A 20,633-nucleotide genomic window follows, 5' to 3' on the forward strand; every position below is an offset into this window, starting at 1 on the left:
TGCTGGCTGAGAGGTATTTTCCTGTATTCCGGAATCCTAATTTGAGATTTGTGCACTGCCATCCTCTGATGTAGGCTGGTTTTTGTGTGTCCAATATATTGCTGTTTACATCCCGAGCATGTAATTAAGTAAATCAAGTTCTTTGATACACATGTAAAATTAGTTTTTATGGTGAAATTATGATCTTGTTCTAATTGGTATCCAGATTCTTCTATTATATTGATACAGATCGCACAGTTGGGTCTCCCACACTTTTTTACTGTCGGCTTTGTGGTTATTGTTGAGTGCAATTTGGCCTGGGTTAAAATCGTTTTCATTGATTTTAGTTGTCTCTTACTTTTGATGATTGTGTGTGTTTTGAGGATTTGATTCATCTTTGGGTCTCTCTTGAGTAGAGCTGTGCTGTGGGGTATAGTGTTCAATGCCTCATTGTTATGTGGGTCGTGTGTGGAAATGTAAGTCACAGTTTTCAATTTTTCTTCCTTCTTTGGTCTTGGTCGTCTAAGTTCTTGGGTATTCAATTTAAGTATTCGTTGGATCGTATTGTTGGTTAAGGGTTGTGGGTAATTCCTATTGATGGTTTTCAATTCCTAGAGTCGTGTGTAACGGGTGTTTGCGTCTGATACTATTGTGCAAATTCTTTTGGCTAAACGAAATGGGATGCTCATCCTGGTGTGTCTCGGGTGGCAAGAATCAAATGGCAGCTACTGTTCCGAGTCTGTGAGTTTGTAATAGATATCTGTCTCTATTTTGTTCCTGACTTATATATATAGATACATGTATGTATGTATGTGAAGGCGCATGGCTTAGTGTTTGGTGTGTTGCACTCATTATTGCGAGATTGTAGGTTTGATTGCCAGACTGAGCATTGCTTTGTGTTCTTGACCAAAGCACTTCATTTCATGTTGCTGTGCAATCATTTCGTCATCTGGCATCTGGTACATGGTGCACCTGTACAGGTAATGTGGATTTGATGGAGAGAGTGAGCTTATGTGAACACAGACATTTGATCATTATAAACAGATCATCTGTGTGGTTGTTCGGCAAGAAATTGCCAGACCCTCACATGTCATCTAATAACGGGAGAGTCCATGATGTATGTATGTATATATTTTGATATTTTGCTTAGGGATTGCGTTACTAATAACCTGGTATTAGAACTCAATATACATAAGCTTCAGAATGAAGAATTAGTCAAGTACAGAGTGGTAAAAAAACCTGTTTACATCTTATCATAGAAATTCCTCATAAACCTGTCCTTATGCGTTTTTTAAAATGATCTTATTCTAATTCTGGGAGAGGCTTCTTCCCCTCAATCCCCTAAATTTTATTTCCCACATATGTTTATGCTTTTTTACTGGTAATACTTTTCTGTGTATATATAGATGTAAATGTTTTTCCAAATAAAACTGCACTTTATGTTTGATACTCTGATGAAGTTATAAGGTGATACTGAAGCACTCCACTCTGAGTGCACTGCATCTTATAGCAGAAACAGCTGTAAGCTAATAAAATTCATAAAATAATTGCTTATTCCTTTGTCATTCTAATTTCTTATATATATCTTCTTCATCATCATCATCATCATCATCATCATCATTTAACATCTGTTTTCAGTGCTGGCATGGGTTAGACAGCTTGACAGGAACTGGTAAGGCCAGGGTCCACAATAGTTCTCCTGGCTTTGTTTCTATGGCTGGATACCCTTCCTAAAACCAACCACTCCACATATAAAATAATTTAACTGTATACATTGCCCAGGTTTATTACAGCTTGTTGGAAAAATGTAAAAGGGAGCAGAAACCTGCAATAAGTTAAGTAAAGAAAGACAGCAACGACAGCCAAAAGTGAATGCATTGTGTGGAAGATTAACCACAAACAGATAGAAAAGTGAACAGTAAAAGAGCCATATAGAGGAGAGGGTGCATAGACATGTCAGGAATAATGTTGGGGAATTTCGGGAAGCATGGAATTTTTTTAAGGATGCAATGTCCTGACTGCTAACAAAAAATATAACTCTGAGTGTGAAAAAATGGTTTTGAAATTCAGGGGTTTTGTGCTGTGTTTTGGATGTTATGAGCATAACATGATTGGTTGAAATAGTGAATTCAGAACCATTGTCAAAGTTGATGTTGGAAAGATGGATAATTTTGTGGGCTGCTAAACATCAAAGATTTAATGTATTGATGTCCAGAAAAGCAATATATTCTAGATATGGTGACTGCCAGAAAATATTTATCTGCTACAGCAAGGCTAATTTGTATTTTATTAAAAAGATTTACCTTTCATTTTAGATTATCCTTAAAAATTTGTTGTGCGGTGCACATTACCAACCCAGCACTGTAATAAAAATTAGACTAATTTTGATTATTTTTGAGTTTGTATTCACTTTAGCTATGCACAATGAATCTCTTTCATAGACAGAAAATAGGTAGTCTTTTTTATGATAACAGTTTAACAAAAGCTGAAGGTCTCTTCATTTTGATCCCTTTTCTGCCCATGAAGAGATAAACCTGTGTTGTAAACACTTTGTTAACATTTTATAGAATGTTTGAATAACTGGTAACCCTGTTACCAGTTATGCTGGTAAGTCAGTTCAGGATATGATATGCCCCAAAAGAGTATTCATTTGATTGCACATCTCTTGACACCTTTCAGTTTACAACTATTCTGGAGAAGATAAGGTGTTTAAATTGCAGGTACAAACTGTGTGTACCTACCATAGCCATATATAGCATTAAATAGGGAGCCAGTGAGCAGCTAAAAAAGATTTTATTGATCGATGCTAAGACACTTTCAGTATTTTTATGAATTTAGAAATGTAGTCCATCCAGTGCAGATCATTGTTGGTAATAATTCCCAGACTATTTTCACCTGCAGGACTTTTTAAGATTTATGTTGTGGAGGGATAAGTGAATTTCAAATTTCTTTTCCTCCTAAAACTTATAAGTTCTGCCCTTGTCTACAGCCGGCTGTAGCTGGATGGTTAAGATCCAAATCAGGATTTCAAAAGCATCAGATATTGTATTTAGGGCAAGGCTCATAACTTTACAGGCCTCACCTAACCTAGCTGACCTAACAGGTTTTCTTTTGAGCCAACAAGAAGGATCTACAATCAGGGTTACTGAAATAAAAAATAAAGTTGTTATGGTTGTGATGTCTTTGATTATGGATCTGCTTGACCAAGATTGACCTGAAGTTATATCTACTACTGCTACTACTACTTAGTGGAGGTGTGTGGCTTAGTGGTTAGGATATTGCACTCATGAGATTGTGGATTAAAAAATCCTGGACTGGGTGATGTGTTGTGTTCTTGAGCAAAACACTTCATTTCACGTTGCTCCAGTCCACTCAGCTGGCAAAAATGAGTAATCCTACAACAGACTGGCATCTTATCCAAGGGGTGAATATATATGCCACAGAATCCAGGAAACCATCCTTATGAATCTTTTTTCTGACTACTACTGCTTAGCTTTAGTTCCTTCTATGCTTCTCAGTGCATTGAGCAGCAAGCTTTACCCCCCCCCCCCCTGGATTCAGTTGGCTGCTACTCTTGCACGTCCATTCCACATAACATCGACTGTCTTCAGGTCGTCCTGAAATGTTTGCTCTCCAACGATCTTTAGCCTACCCTTTTCTACACCTGCCAACAGGTAGTACTCAAGTCATGGTTATTTTTGAGAGCTGTTGGTTGGCTTGATGGGGAATATGGCCAGCCAGGCAGAAGTGGCACTCTTCTATGATCACTTGCAGTGGTCATATCCTTACTCTTTTCAGAAGAAGAGGAAGAAGAAATGTAGTAACAGTAGTAGCACCACCATCACTACTACTACTACTACTACTACTACTACTACTACTGCTACTGCTGCTGCTGCTGCTGCATCAGCAACAATACAAACTAATGAGGGAGCTTCTATATGGCCGTTTGTCATTCACCCCACTGAAACTAACAGTGAAATTATAAGTCTCTATCATCTTAAATAAGGACAGTTACTTCACTTTAAATTTATGAGGCAACTTGAGTGTTCTCTTCAGACTGGAATACCTTTGATCATAGATCTGCTCAAATGACAGTTAGCTGTAGCCTAGGGCTAAACAACAACAACAACAGCCGATCTTTTCTACTTCACAGCTGAGAAGATAATTGCCAGGAAAGACCAGAGGGAAGGAGATATCCAGCTGTTTCCATCTACCCATGGTTAATGATGGTTAATTGATGTAAAAAGGATAAAAAAAAAAGAAATCCTGGAAGTTTTATCTGCTTGGATTAAGGTTATCTAATTTGTTTCAGGTTTGGGCAGGGTAAATTTTAAGGATAAAGAGAGAGAAGGGAGATAAAATAGACATGAACTGTCACCTCATAAATCTACAGCAATCTCTAAAGCTGTCACTTGCCTAATTAAACATTAAATAGACTATAATATCTAGAATGTTAGTTGGATATCAGTTTATTTCTTTTTATCTTTCATTCTATTCAGTTGTTTGATGAAGATTATGATGGCAGTGGTGATGGTGATGGTGAGGAAGAGAAGTAGGAGGGACATCGCCCATACATGATTTTTTGCTTGTTTTTATTTTTTTAATCTCCTGAGATCAGAAATTGGATAAAACTCATGTGGGAAATTTTAAATTTCAAATGTTGTGCATTGGATTTTAGATTTGTGTGTATGTGTAGGTGTATGTGTGTGTCACTTGTTTCAGTCATTAGACTGCAGCCATGCAATACTAATAGGCATTGTGAGACTAATAACCTGGTGTGAGAACTCAATATACATATGCTTCTGAATGAAGCATTAGTTGAGCACAGAGCATTAATTAGAAATTGAGATGACAAAGGAATAAATGATGAACTTCATTACCTTACAGTTGTTTCTGCTATATGACGTGATACACACACACACACTTACAAAGCACCAGGTTGGTTCGACAATAATGGTAAAGAAATTGGTCTTATCTTAGAGACATGAAAGGCATTCAATATGTTGCTAAATGCTTCCTTTTCAATGAACAGGACAGCATCTACATATTTTAAGGAAGTAAAAACAACAGTGCAGAGGAAACTGAGGAGGATGCAGGAAAATTGGTTGTGATAAATGCAATGAAATCGAAGACGCTTCAAATACTAACAATTCAAAACTTCTTTACTCTCTCTTGAAAAAAGTTTATGGTCCAACTTCATCAATGGTTGTTCCACGTCATAGCGAAAATGGCACAGAATTATTAACAAATCCTAAAGATATTGTTGGGAAATGGAAAGAACACTTTGATGAGTTGCTCAGTAGACACACCAAATTTGATCTTTCTGCTCTTGATAATATACCTGAAAGACCAACAAAACATTTTTCAGCAGAGGTTCTGGCTGAAATAAAAGCAGCTCTCATGAAATTGAACAATGGAAAGGCCCCTGCTATGGATGGATTAAGTACAGAGATATACAAATATGGTAGTGAACATCTCTGTTCAATGTTGACAGATGTGATTCAAAGGGTTTGGCATAGTGAGGTGGTTCCTCAGGATTGGCATGATACAATTATGGAGATACTCTATAAATTGAAAAGTGGAGAGTATGTCTGCAATAATTTTCATGGCATTTGTCTGTTAGTTGTGGCTGGAAAGTCCTTTGTAGGGTAATGCTTGATAGATTGCATCTGCACATTGCTGATGAGTTCTACCAGAATCACAATGTTGGTTCTGAGGTGGTAGGAGTACCATGGATATGATATTTTCAGCCAGACAGATATAAGAGAAGTGCATCAAATAGGATATGGACTCATATCAAGTTTTTATTGATCTGACAAAAGCATTTGATTCTGTAAATAGAGTTGCAATTTGGGAGATGTTGAAAAACCTAGGCTTTCCTGAAAAATTTGTGAGAATGCTTAGATAATTTCATGATGAGATGGAGGTGAGAGTTAGTGTTGGATGTACCCTGTCAGATCCAATTTCTGTAGAAAATGGTGTGAAACAGGATGATATTCCTGCTCCTACCTTGTTTACTCTTTATTTTACAATAGTCTTTTAAATAGCATTCAAAGACTGAGCTGAAGGGGTCTATATAAGATATAAGACAGCAGGAAAACTTTTCAACCTCAAAAGACTTTGTAGCAAAAACAAAAGTTCTTCATGCTCACATCATTGCGTTCTTGTATGCAGATTATTGTGACCTGTTGGCACATTCCCAGGAAGACATGCAACACATGATGAGCAAGATCCCTGCAGCATGTACAGCATTGGGCCTTACAGTTAACTTGAAGAAAACTGTTCTGATGTACCAACCGACGACCCCCGCCTCTAAGCTTTATATGGAACCTTCTGTAACTATACATGGACAAAGGTTAGAAGTTGTCACCAAATTCATATATTTAGGAAGTACTCTGAGCACTACCTGGTCTTGCTAATGAAATTTCATATAGAATTAACAAAGATTGTGATTCCTTTGATAGACTTCACAAGCGCCTCTGGTCACACCATAGCATATCTATCCAAACTAAAGTTAAGGTTTATAACACACATGTTCTGCCATCGTTGCTCTATGGAAGTGAGACATGAGTTATTTATTGTAAGCATTGAAACATTTGAAGCATATATTTTGGTGCTCGTAGTATGTGGGTGGTACGAGTGAGTAGAACATGCCAAGAGGAACTCAGAATATGTAGTCCTATATCTTTTGACACCAAATGCCTGAGGTGACACAGATTGCACTGCTTGATGCAACACATCTAGATGCACAATACACTACCTGTAAAGGACAGCTGCAGGATGGGCCGAAATGAGCATCGTGTTGAATTCATACTAAATCCATTTTCCATTTCCCTCATCAATTATATAAACCTAAAGTGAATTTCTTGTAAGTATTATGTACTTGTGTGTGTGCACGCATGTATAGAAAAAATAATGTAAATAAAATTGCCTAAAAGGTGAATAATCTTGCCTAAAATTTGGTCTTTGAGTTAAGCCACATTTTTATCACACAGGAAGATGTTCTATGAATATCTTATTCTAAACTTTCACTCTCCACCACCACCAACAACACTGATACTTATACAAGAGGCTTTCTTTGTACACTTACTCACACACATATATAAATATATGTATGTATATATATGTGTGTGTATGTATAAACACACACACACATACAGATGCATCTTCATACAGTATACGTTATCTGTATGCATGTGTCTTCCCCCACTTCTCTCTCTTTCTCTCTCTCTCTAGATATATATATGTGTGTCTTTATCTGCACATACACACATGCTCTAGAGACTCACACATACATACACTATACTTTATCAGTATATTTGTCTCCTCTTATCATTTTGCAATGCGTCTTAGAATGTTTTTTTTTTTAATCTATTTATTTAAAGCAGATGAGTATAATAATCTCTCCACATTTGGGCGGGATATTTTTCAACGGTTGCAGCTTGAATTTAATGTCAGACAGTATCTACCTCTCCCATCACCACCACAACCACCAGTATTATTATTATTATTATTATTATTATTATTATTATTATTATTAGTGAACTGGCAGAACAGTTAGGGTTTTAGACAAAATGCTTCGGTGGTATTTCTTCTTCCTCTTGACATTCTGAGTTCAAATTCTGCCTAGGACAACTTTGCCTTTCATCATTTGAGTATCGGTCAAATCTTGGGATCAATGGTATCATCGACTTATCTCCTGCATCTCCTCAAAAATCATTACCTTAATTAGAAACCCGTTATTATTATTGAGGATAATAGAATGGCAGAATCGTTAGAACATCAGAAAATATGCTCTGCAGTGTTCCTTCTGGTTCTCTATATCCAGAGTTCTAATTTTGCTATGGTCAACTTTATTTTTCATCACTCCAAGGTCAGAAGTGTTAAGACCAGTTAAGTACAGGAGTTGACGGTATCATCTAATCCCCTCCTCTTAAAACTGCTGGCCTTGTCCCTAAATAAGAATGAATTTTTATTATCATTATTATTATTATTATTATTATTATTATTGAGTGAGAAAGTAGCGCATGCCATCAAAGTGACACTGGGGTGCAAATATACAAAGGGTACACCAGGCACATGCATTGCAACCATATGTGCGTGACATGGTGATCTTATATCAAGATAAACAGTGCATGACCTTGCAGGTCATGTTAGGATTTTCTTCAGATCAAGTAGCCCATCCCGCTCAAAAGGTCCCTGAATAAGGTTTGTTTTAAGGATGATGAACAAAACACCTATGTTTCCAGAGGTGAATTATCCAAACCCCAAAGAATTCCTCTCAACACATGGCTGTGATGCTCCCCCATTACTTCTGCTCATGATCTGAAATGCATATATCGTCAGCCACTGAGGGACTTGCTCAACTGGTTACGGTCAAGCAACTGACAAGCAAATCTGTGGTATTGAGCAGAATATTTGCTGTAGCCCATCTTTTCTTGTTAATATTATTATCTTCTTCTTCTACTTCTTCTTATCATCATCATCATCATCATCATCATCATCATTATTATTATTTCTGTCTGGAGCAAAAAGATGCATGTTTGTGGTTTGTAAGTTTTCTTTAAAAGTTGCTGAACACAGATTTCAAAATTTTCGCTAAGGTATTAGCAAAGAGGTTGATGCTTGTTGTCATGGAACTGATTGGTGATGTGCAAACATGTGCCATCACAAGCAGATCCATTTATGACAACCTCCACCTCATGTAACATTGTAGACAGGGTGGGTAAAGAAGCTGGCATGGGTGGGGTCTTGTTCAATTTGGATCAATCTAAAGCCTTTGGTAGGATTGACCACCAATACTTGGTAGCCGTTCTCATGGTGGTCAGCTTTGGTCCTGTTTTGTGAATTGCCACAATGTACAGCTACATCTGCTTAGTAGTCCAGGTTGTGGTTACCTTTCAGGTCTGTCAAGGGTGTCCATGCCCATCTCTTCTGTATGTACTGGCTCTAGAACCACTACTGCATAAATTGGAGGTGTTGAGAGGCATCCTGCACAAACTAGGATGTGGGAGAGCCATGTCAGCATATGCAGACAATGTCACTGCCATAGTGTTGAGCACTAAGCACACAGATTTGGTCGGCTTTAAAAGTATATGAGGTGGCAATAGGAGCAAAAATTAACCAAGAAAAGTCAGTGAGGGTTTTAGACAAAATGCTTCGGTGGTATTTCTTCTTCCTCTTGACATTCTGAGTTCAAATTCTGCTTAGGACAACTTTGCCTTTCATCATTTGAGTATCGGTCAAATCTTGGGATCAATGGTATCATCAACTTATCTCCTGCAGAGCTCAGACCTGGAGAGGCAGGTCCATGTTTCCAGTGTCATTGGATGTTGGGCAGAGGGACCGATTAAATTGCTCAGGATCTGGTTTGGTCTGGATCTCCAGGTTGAGAAGAACTGGGATGAAATGACAAGTAGGGTAGCCAATCACACCCAGAAACGGGCCAAAAGAAAGCTTTCCCTGAAAGGTTGAGCAGAGGTAGCAAATGCTTACATCACCTACATTATATATTACCACATGACCATTGCCTCAGTTTACATGAGACCAAACTGGAGCATATACTCTTTCACTTTCTGTGGAGTGGAAGCATTCCACTGGTCAGGTGCTCCATCTGCTGTCAACATCCATTGAATGGAGAGCTGGACCTGCTATGGCTACTGATGTGCAGACATACGCTAAGGTTATGACATCTCTAGCACTTCCTTACAAGTGAGCAGGTGTGGTCACTGTTAGACAGGATTTTCCACAACTTATCTCTTTGACTGAGCTGTAGTCCTGGATCAAGCGTAGACCAAGGGAGGGTGCCTAACACTTAGAGTGTTGTCAAACACTCACAATCTTCAGTCAGTCAGACAATGCAGATAGTGAAAGTTCAACTCTGGCATTCTCTAGAAGGTTAATGGCAAGTAAGTGCAACAATGTTCTTGAGGAGGCTTTGGGTGTCAGCAAGAATCAACTGTTCCTTTAGGTTGGCCTATGGATAATTTCCAAAAATCCCTGGCCTGGCAGAGTTACCAGGGGGTATTTCCAGTTTGGGATGAACTCTACAGGCATGGAAGTGCTGTCAGAGAGGCTTTCCCAAGATGCACACAGAGTGACAAATCGGTTCTGTATGCTTTCATTCAGATCCAAGGACTGCAGTGTGCCCCTGTGTCTGCTTGGTATGGCTTCTATAGTTGGACACCCTTTTAATGCCAACCTCTTAACAGCATGTACCAGATACTTTCTTTGTGCCACAAGCAACTCTTATTATATATGTATGTGACTTTGTGCCTGTGTTTGTCCCCCGCTAACCACTTGACAACCAGTGTTAACATTGGACTGTGTAGTCTTATATATTCCAAAAGACAGGATAGTCATGGTTGAAACACCTTTGATCATAAGTTTGCTCAATTAGGTCATTTTTGTTTTATTTCTGCCTCTGTCAGAGGAATGATGACCAAATGTTTGAAGCAGTCAACATCAGTAAAGACCCACCCCCTCCGTGAGCCAAATGATAGTATTAAACTGAGTGATAAGTGAAGTCTACCTCCTTGAGACTAAACAACAACAACAAACTGGGGAGCTACATGGGTTGTGTACGTGTTTGGGTGGGTTGGGGAGTCTTTTTTTTACAATATTGAAGTTGATTTCTTGTGCTCTTAAAAAACAGGGTTTCTCCATGCTACACTGAAAACCAGCGCCAGGAACGAATTCAGAGACAAAAACAGAAACAAGAAGAATTCCAAAGAATACGCAACAATAACAAACCCCAACAGAAAACTGAAGGAACAAATACTGCTGCTGGTGGTGGCAGTGGTGGTGGCAGTGGTGGTAAGTGTATTTATGTTTTTGATGGTGATGGTGATGACAGTGATGATAGTGGTGGAGATGACGGGGAAGATGATGATGGCAATAATGAGGATTAGCTATGAGAATGCACTCCTGATACTTTCACGCTAATGGTGGCAGCAGCAAGGAGGAGGAGGAGGAGGGGGAGAGGGAGAAGGAGGAGATGGAGAGTCAGAATCAAAACTGATTTCTTAAACAACAAAACCTTTGTATGAACATGCTTGCCTTTTATGTTGATGTGCGTTATCATCATCATCATCATCATCATCATCATCATCATCATTGTTTTTATATCCCATTTTCCCTACATGCATGGGTTGGATAGGTTTTCTCCAGCACAGTGTCTCCCCAGTCATTCATGATCTCCTTTGTGAGGTTCAAACTCTTAGATAAGCAGTTACCAAATATTTTCTATGTCTTCACAGAGAATAGGTACCTGAGTTTGGTTGAAGCCATGTGATAAAGGTTGTATCAAAAAGCAAGACCAAGTGGAGATGCATCAAACATCAGCTCAGATAAGTAGTTAGGCGCATCCAACAAGTTCCCAGAATTAAATCACTTTGGCATTAACCCTTCAGCATTTAAACTGTCCATATCAAGCCCAAATATTCTACATTGTTTTATGGTCAAACCAACCAGATCTGGCTTCTCATGCATCTACTACAATGTCATTCTAAAAATAAACACTTCATCAAAATCTCAAAGTTATGAGATTATGTCTGATTAATCCAAACAATGTGAATAAATAATAGTTACGTTTGTTACAGTAATGTGAATGGAAAATGGTTAAAAATGGGGAAGCACTTTGAATCATAACAAGGAATAGGGCATTGAAAAATTGTTACTAAAACAAATGGGGCAGTATTTTTAAAAGTTTGAGGAGCACAGTTCTTCAATTTTCTTAAAAAAAGAAAAAGCAAATGGCTTAATATTTCTTCTTCAGATTCCAAAAATCCAAAGAATAAATCCATCTGTGATAAAGCAAATGAAAGTACACGTAGCATATCTTCTCGCTCAGATGACCGCAGTCTTTTGCCAGAAGATCTCTTTGGTAAATATTTCTTAGAAAAATTATGATTTCTTTTTTTTTTTTTCACAAAAATGTTGACAACAATCAGAGATGAAGTAACAGTGACTTTGAGGTAAGAAGTTTGCTTCCCAGCTAAATGGTTTTGGGTTCAGTTGTACTGCACAGCACTTTGCACAAGTGTCTTCTCTCTAGCCATGAGCAAACTAAAATCTTTTGAGTGGATTTGGGAGACAGAAACTGAAAGAAGCCTGTTGCATATACGTGTGTGTATGTGTTGTCTCCTTGCATGATAGTTGTGATTGACACTGTCATGTAAGCAGTGTCCTTCATTCCCAATCTTCCATGGAAAATATGTCTGGTCATGGGTAAATATTACCTTACTTGGAAATAAGTGAAGGTTGGCAACAGGAAAAACATCCAGCCATAAAAAATCTTCCCCAGTGAGTTCTGTCTGTCCCATACAATTTTGGAAAAGTGGGTATTTAAACAATGATGATGATGATATATAAGAAGGGTATCCACCCATGATTGGTGTATCACTGCTACTGTTCTGGTTGATTGCACTGAAAATGCTTTTGTTAACAACTGATTCTGAAGGTGTCAAATTTGAAAATCTTTGTTGAAGTTGAATAAACTTCTCTGTGGTACAAATCAGCACGTTTAGCTATTAACCCAATGGTCAAATTTCTCAAGGCAGTGCCCCCAGCATAACTGCAGTCTAATGACTGAAACATTTCTCTGACCACTTTTTCCTTTATTGTTTTTGTTGTTGATACTATTGACTTTTCCTTCAGTATTCAAAGCAGATGACCACTGATGTCTTCTCTTCTCTCTGGTATTATCTACTGTTTTCATAAAAACAGTGCCAGTTACTTGCTGAGCAGACACTTCTCTCTCTGTTTGTTTCAATTAGACACTCTTTCATTCTAGGTGTATTATATTTATCTTTGGTGAATATTATTTCTTCAAGGGATCTTTGTTTTTTGGGTTTTTTTTGGTTTTTTAAAGGAAATCTAACAATTTTGCAAAACAAAATTTAAAATCCAATTTTACCCAATCCCTCTGATGAGGTGTGGGCTTCAAGTAAAATGGAAAATCTCACCAAAAAGAAGTGGCTTTCTTCCTTCATATAGATAACAAGCATTATTAAATCAAACACCACCCAATTTCAGGGGAAAACATGAAAAACATGAAACCTTTCTTGTTAGTGTTGATCCTGTTTGTGACTTTTGTGGTGCACCTTGAAAAACAAATGGATGTTCTAAGTTCCTCAAATGTATAAACTAATCGCTACGATAGACTTGGTCAGTATTAGTACTGGGTCGCATGCAAGAAGTCTGAATCCCATATGAAAAGAACTGGTGGGAATATAAACCTGCCAAAGTAGTAGAATATAAAGATGTCACTGTTCTTTAGGACTTTAGTATTCAAACTGAGTGAGCTATTGAGGCCAATAGACCAGGTACTGTGGTTAAAAAATCACATTGACAAAACATGTTTGATCACTGCAACACTCCTGTAAAATCATCTGAAAAGTTAAGTAAATACAAGGAACTTGAAATAGAAGTCTCAGAAATGTGGCATCTAACAACTGCTCTCGTTCTCATGTCCACAGATGTAGCTGTATGGTAAGAAGCTTGCTTCCAAACCACAGGGTTCCAGGTTCAGTTACACTATAACCCCAGGCCAACCAATTCTTTGTGAGTGGACTTGAGAGATAGAAACTGAAAGAAGCCCATCATGTGTGTGAGTGTGCCTGTGTTTGCCCTTGCCCTATTGCTTGACAACCAGTGTTGGTTTGTTTATGTCCCCATAACTTAGTGTTTCAGCAAAAGGACCAATAAAATATGTACTGGACATAAAAAAAAATATTGGGGTCGATCTGTCTGCCTAAAACACTTGAATGTGGTGCCCAACATAGCTACAGTCCAATGACTTAAACATGTAAAAGATAAAAGATGCAATTACTGATCCAGATTCATTGATGGATGGGTATTCCATTTAAGGTACGCCAGTAACTTAGGGGTACTTTAACATGAAAGTTTAATTTTTCTTTGTTTTTATTCTTTTAGATGACCACGATGTATGGAACCAGTCCCTTGATGCTGAGATTGTCAACTTAGAAACTGCCTTGTTATCATCAGACAAGGTGACAACAGCCTTGACTGAAATGGTGCTGAAATCTTCACCAAGCTCTCAGAAACTGCCTTCTGCTGTCCAAACCTTAAATGATGGCCTGTCCTGTGTATCAGCAATTTCTAGACTGTCTCCACGCAACCCAAGAGGTTGTGAAAAAGTGCTGCAGCTGATCAAAGATACGAGAGGTGTGCTTGTTGTGGTTTTGTATTGTTGCAGATCATTAGTATTATAGGTTTCAAATTTTGGCACAAGGCCAGTAGTTTCGGGGAAGAGGGAAAGCCAATTAAAACAACCCCAGTGCTCAACTGGTACTAATTCTATCGATCCTGAACGAATGAAAGGCAAAGTTAATCTCAGCAGAATTTGAGCTCAGAATGTAAAGATGGATGAAATGCCGCTAAGCATTTTGCCTGGTGTGCTAATGGTTCTGCTAGCTCGCTACCTTCATTACTGCCACCGCTGCTGCTACTACTACTACTTCAAGGGCGGAGAGTCAGCAGTCATTAGTGCATTGGGCAAAATGCTTAGTGGCATTTCTTCTAGCTCTTTATGTTCTGAGTTCAAATTCCACCAAGATCAATTTTGCCTTTCATCTTTCCGGGGGTCAATGAAATAAGTACCAGTTGAGCATTAGTATCAATGTTATTGACAAACTCTCTTCCACTTAAAAATTGCTGGCCTAGTGCTATAATCTGAAACAATATTTTTACTACTACTACTACTACTACTGTCATTACCATTATCACTCCTACCACACCCACTACTGTCATTATCCCTCAAACATCACCAATCATCTTTTCATTACTACCACCACTGAATCTCTCTCTCTCTCTCTCTCTCTCTCTCTCTCTCTCTCTCTCTCTCTCTCTCTCTCTCTCTCTCAGACTTACATAAAATCTCGCTATATGTATATCCAACCACCAAAAAATTAGGTGCCACTGTTTTTGCCCTTCTCTGTTGGTTTAATAGGTTGGATGATTCAGTGTCCATTCTGTTATCTTAGAAACTATTGAGACTAAGAAGTTCCAATTCTATTTTTATCAATAATTCTTCAATTACTAAATAAAAATATTTTAATTTTTATTTGCTCTCAACCACCACTCTCTAATAAAAGCCAAGAATCTGGTACATTAGGTTTTTCATTTACCACTGCAATTATGTCCTCACACTCCTCATCTGATAGAGAACACTGTGACCTTGAGTGGTTGCCCTCATCAAGCTACTGAGGTTGTCATTGGTGCTATCCTGGACTTGACAGACAAACTAACTCAGTAATCTTGATGATGTCTCATCATGGAGGATGTTTCTTTCTCTCTTCATTTTGGATGATATTTCCCTGTCGGTGGCCTCCAATTTTTTCTTGAGCTTGAATGCAAAGGACTTAACCATGTTCAAAAAGCTGATGGTCTTCAGATCACTGTGGTTAACAGCTAGAGTAACAGACAAAGCATGCCTTTTCGTTTCCTCTATCAGACTGGAACCTGCCCTGTGGGTGCTGTCAGTGTGTCTGGGAGAGAACTGAGAAAGTTGATATTTAGTGCATGCAGTTTAATATTGCATTAGATCATCTTATATTAATAACTTGCTAGAGTTTGTTCACATATACCCAGTGAACTCTGTATTTAAACCAGTTCTATCCAATGTGTCTTAGAGTATGTGATAGCAACATTAAGTATACTAACTAGTTATATTTTAGTATGTCATGTGGTGTGACACAGATCACACCTACATTGGTTTCAAATTTTGGCACAAGGCCAGCAGTTTCAGGGGAGGAGTTGAGCCAATTACATCGACTCCAATGCTTAACTGGTACTTATTTTATCAACCCCAATTGGATGAAAGGCAAAGTCATTTGAACTCAAAACTTGAAGATGGAAGAAATGCTGCTAAGCATGTTGCCCAGCATGCTAACAATTTTGCCAGCTCACCACCTTAAAGATGACACCTTTAGTAAGTAGAGAAACCATCTGTTCAATGTGCTATGTGAGGTGTGTGACATCTGCATTATGTGTTAGGTGACAGCCGATAGCCACATTAAGGATAACAGATCAGCTGTATTTATTGTTGTTGTGTGACAACCATAAACGTAATATAAAATGACAAAAGAAACATGATCCCACATCGTTGGTACACAGCAGATCTATTTGCTGCCTGTAATAGAACAAGTTTCAAATATATCCAACATGGATTTCAGTTGACTGTGGCCATTCTGAAGTACTATTTTCAAAGGTGTAGTCAATTACAGTGATTCCTGTTTTTATTTCACCTATTCTGGCACCTATTCTCTTGATTTCAAAGGGATAAAAAGCAAAGTGAACTTGAGCAGAATTTAAAGTAAGAAAGTAAAAAGACGTAACCAAATACAAAATATTAGATCTGATTCTTTATTGATTCTTCTTTCCACCTACCACACGAAGAGAACAAAGTCCTCTGATTCATTTGTCAACATTTTCGGTTATTATAAGTCGGATATCTCTCCCAATTATGTAATATAGTTAATGGGTAGGGCTATGTGTTTTTTTTAATTAATTTCTTTATTTTCATTTTATATTTTTGTACAGATGAATTCCGCATAAAAAAGCAACGTCTTGACATATAAGAAAAGAATAATTTGTGGCTACAACAGAATAAACCACATTTCCTTCTTGGTAACACATTGACCATATACAAACATCAGTTATTTACAGTTCCCTTTAATGACATGTGGAACAAGTATCAACCAATCACAGTTCGTATTAAGCATCATTTAGTAGAAACAACAACCAATTAGAGTTTGTTTGAAACATCACATGTGATAGAAATTTACACCAATCACATAAATCTATAAATAATAGCATGTAAAATATTGGGTTGGAAAATCCGTTTGGCATAGAAAAAGTCAAAGGCTGCCCATGGGACTCGAACTCCTTTTTTTTTTCTGTTGCCTCGCAGGCAGTCTTTGACCTTTGATATCCAAAAGGGTTTCTTCAAGTCAATATTTACATGCTGTTATTTATAGCTTTATGTGTTTCAAGATTCACTGTTCCAAAAAAGGATTATTTCACATTCTCTCAAAAGTTTATGTTGTCAGCAACAAATTCTTATGATGTCATGTCTTATATCAATATCACATGAGATAGAAGTAGAAACCAACTGCAACTGCTTCATAATGCCAATGTGAGCCAATATTGAAATAGAACAAATATGTAGAAGTTCCAACCAATTGCAGACAGTTTCAACATCATTCATGAAATAAATAATAACCAGTTGTGATTTATTTTTATAATTTCAACCCATATCTTAATTACCAATCAATTAGAATTCATTTCGACATTGTGATAACAACACCAGCACAAGACAATGGCAATGGACTTCTTCAATAAGAACAAGATACACAATTTTAACAATATGATTCCATAATATCATTATTGAAAAATAGAGAGGAAAACAAGGCTTAAAATAAATTATATGCAAATAACAAGAAAGCAACTCAAAAGATATCATTCTGAGAAAAATAAATCAAACTTTATTTTAAAAAATCCCAAATTTCTCTGACCAAGAGGAAATTTTTTATTTATGATGACCAAATTCATATTCGAATTTCTTAACTATTTTAAATAACTCTATTTTTCAATGAAATCTTATGTTGTGTTATCATCCCTGATAACATTTGAATTTAAATTATTTTACAGATTGTAAATTAAAAATTGATTTTTAAAGACATTTTAATAATCTGTGTATGTATGTATCTGTACATATGTATGTATGTATGTGTGTGTGTATGTATATATATATATATATATATATTTACATATATATATATATATGTATATGTATATATATGTATATATATATGTATGTGTGTATGTATATATATATATATATATATATATATATATATAGCAAGTGAGAGAGAGAGATAGACATTATGTAATATATGTAAATATATAGACTATTTTATCTGGTTTACAGACTAATTTACGTAACTCACTGTTTTAAGTGGGACAAACTATTTTATATGATCCACAAACTATTTTGTGTACCCCACCCACCGACTGCCTATTTTATGTGACTCTCAGAGTATGTTACCTGGTTTACAGCATATCTTAAGCGACTGACATTCAGGTTATTTCATGGATCACAGATTATTTTATGTGATACCCCCATCCCTGTTATGTTCTCACATGCTATTTGTCCCCCACACTATTTTACATCGTTACTTGATCATCTCTGATATGTAGTGTCAGATGTGAAGCAGTATTTTTTATTCATTGATCTGATACACCCAAAGGATCAAGTGGGAGCTGTCAGTCCTTCCTAACTTATTCTACTTACAACATAAATATATGGGCTTTGTATATGCTTACTTACTTGCTTATAGCCGTCAGTCAATGTTGACGCTGACGTTGTCCTCTAGGGGTCTTATCCTACATTTTGTGAATTGGTGGATGTGAAAACAGTCCGATCTTGGAATGGCATGCCCTTGAACACAAATGACAAGGGAAGTTTCCCATAATGTTGTTGGTGAGTCTGAGATGATGTCGATGTCTCTTTTCCTCAAGTTTCTTACATCAGATTAGTTCAAAGTGTGCAGCTCCTTCGTCACAGAGGGTGCACCAGGTTTGCTGGTTTCAAGCAAAGTGCTCAAGTTGCGCCGGTTGAATGTTGCAGGAATTGAAAACAAGCCTAAGATGGTCCCTGAACCTCTTCTTGGGTCCCCCGTGCAAGCGTATATCAGTTGATAGCTCTCTGAAGAAGACCATTTTCGGGAGATGATTATCAGGCATCTTGATAACATGGCCAACCCATCTTAGAAGACAGTGTATGATGATGGCTTCAATGCTGGAAATTCCTGCTTGCCCAAGAATTTCTGTGTAGGGGACCTTATCTTTCCAAGTAATGTGTAAAATTTGTTGGAGACAATGAATGTGAAATGACTTTAGCTTCTTTAGATGATGGCAGTATAAGGTCCAGCATTTGCAGCCATACAGTAATGTTGAAATGACAACAGTGCGATAGACAGCAATCTTAGTGGCAAGTCTCAGATTTCTGTTTAGAAACGCTCGTTCTTGAAAGTGTCCAAAGGAGGAAGAGGCAAGGTTGATCTGTCATAGGATGCCAGCTTCAACATGTCCATTTTATGATATGACAATGCCTAGGTAGATAAAAGAGTCAGCATTTGATTTATATATAGTTGTGTTGGTGGATGCTTTTGATTAAAAAACGTTTGCATGATCTTGGTTTTTTTTTTATGTTGATGTCAAGACCTCGACGAGCATAAGCCCCACACATGGCGCTTAAGGGGAGCATGAGCCCCACACATGGCGCTTAAGGGTCGCTGGAGTGGGGTTGTTTCATGAGCAGTAGCAGCAGCAGCATCTGCATATTGGAGCTCAAAAATCTTGCGATGTTGATGTCAGAATTTTCACTTTGAACCAGTGGGTGTTGAAAATACTGCCATCAAAGCAGTAATGGATTCTTGTGCCATTATTGGGACCAACTTGGACCCAGAAGAGGAGAGTTACAGCTACTAGGTCGATGCTGAACAAAACGGGAGCAAGAACGCAGCCCTGTTTGACTCCCAGTTTAACATTGAATTGTTCTGTAGTGAAACCTCTCTCTCAGCCATTCAATCATAAATGATAACGAAGCTGCTAACATCTAGCCTTCGGTTGCCTTGGACCCTTCTGTCCATCATCCTGATTGGTTTTTATTTGCGCGGCAATTGTCCCCATGTTCTGCTTGCTAAGGGGGCATTACATCCAATCGTGGCTTTGGGATAAAGTCACGTGAGATAGAGTTTTTCTGGGTTTCCGGTGAGCCCTTTTTCACCTATAAATAAGCCCGATCCAACGACGGCAATCGTCTTCGATTCTAGTTCTCTCACAGGTCTGGTCGCTGACCACACATATACAGAACACAGCTACAGCCAGTTCCAGCACCGACGTCTTCACCACCAATGTACTGTCTACCATTGTCGTCGCCAGCAACACCAACATCAACAAGCTCGGTTTTATCTTGACACTGTTGAGTGGAATATTTTCCACTCACGAGCAACATTCAGAACTAACCAGCCAGAATATACCGTATCAGGTAAAATGGTCACAGCATCCGACGCTCAACACACATATTGTGATTCCACAGCTCTGCTACTTGGCCACAACTTCCTGCGTATGAACATTCTATCTCCTTGTGTAACTCTAATACGAACTGGTATTTCTCTATCTCAGTGTTTTAAGACTTTTTACAGTCTATGTTACAGACACTCTTTCTAGCTTCTGTGTTTCCTCTCATTCACACGCACACTTGTACTCTCACATATTGTACACACACTATTGTTTATACGACTGTCCATCACTTCACATTGTTGTATACATTCTCTTGTACACAAAGGCCTGATTTATCTAGTTTTAATTTTATATGTCGCATGCACGCACACACAGACAAATAGTTTCACTTTGTTAAATAAATTTATTCTCATTATATATCTAACGGTTGAGTTTGTCCTAAGTTCTTTTACTGGCACAATGGCTTGCGTATCTCACGATGAGCCTACTCTCTATATATATATCTTATTTTGTGTTTGACCGTGCAACATGGTAAAAAGGAGCCTTTTCCCATCTACGTCGCCATCTCCTTTGGTTCGCACGGTCGAAGTATTACAGTTCTAAAG

At 37.8% G+C, this 20,633-nt stretch overlaps 1 protein-coding gene across 2 annotated transcripts in view; it reads left to right on the plus strand.

Moving 5' to 3' along the window:
* LOC106872915 (uncharacterized) overlaps positions 1 to 17,503 on the plus strand; it is a 461,458-nt gene extending 443,955 nt beyond the window's left edge. The window contains exons 8-11 of one of the 2 annotated variants that reach the window (XM_052976438.2): positions 10,634 to 10,794; positions 11,756 to 11,863; positions 13,915 to 14,166; positions 16,543 to 17,503. In XM_052976438.2, the coding sequence (XP_052832398.2) occupies positions 10,634 to 10,794; positions 11,756 to 11,863; positions 13,915 to 14,166; positions 16,543 to 16,580 (559 nt within the window). In that variant the 3' untranslated portion in view covers positions 16,581 to 17,503. The remainder of the gene's footprint in view (positions 1 to 10,633; positions 10,795 to 11,755; positions 11,864 to 13,914; positions 14,167 to 16,542) is intronic. The other variant, XM_052976439.2, reaches the window with a different exon arrangement.
* Positions 17,504 to 20,633: the final 3,130 nt, after the last annotated feature.

The sequence above is a fragment of the Octopus bimaculoides genome, chromosome 25 (assembly GCF_046866305.1).
Source record: "Octopus bimaculoides isolate indiv1 chromosome 25, ASM4686630v1, whole genome shotgun sequence".
Lineage (NCBI taxonomy): Eukaryota > Metazoa > Mollusca > Cephalopoda > Octopoda > Octopodidae > Octopus > Octopus bimaculoides.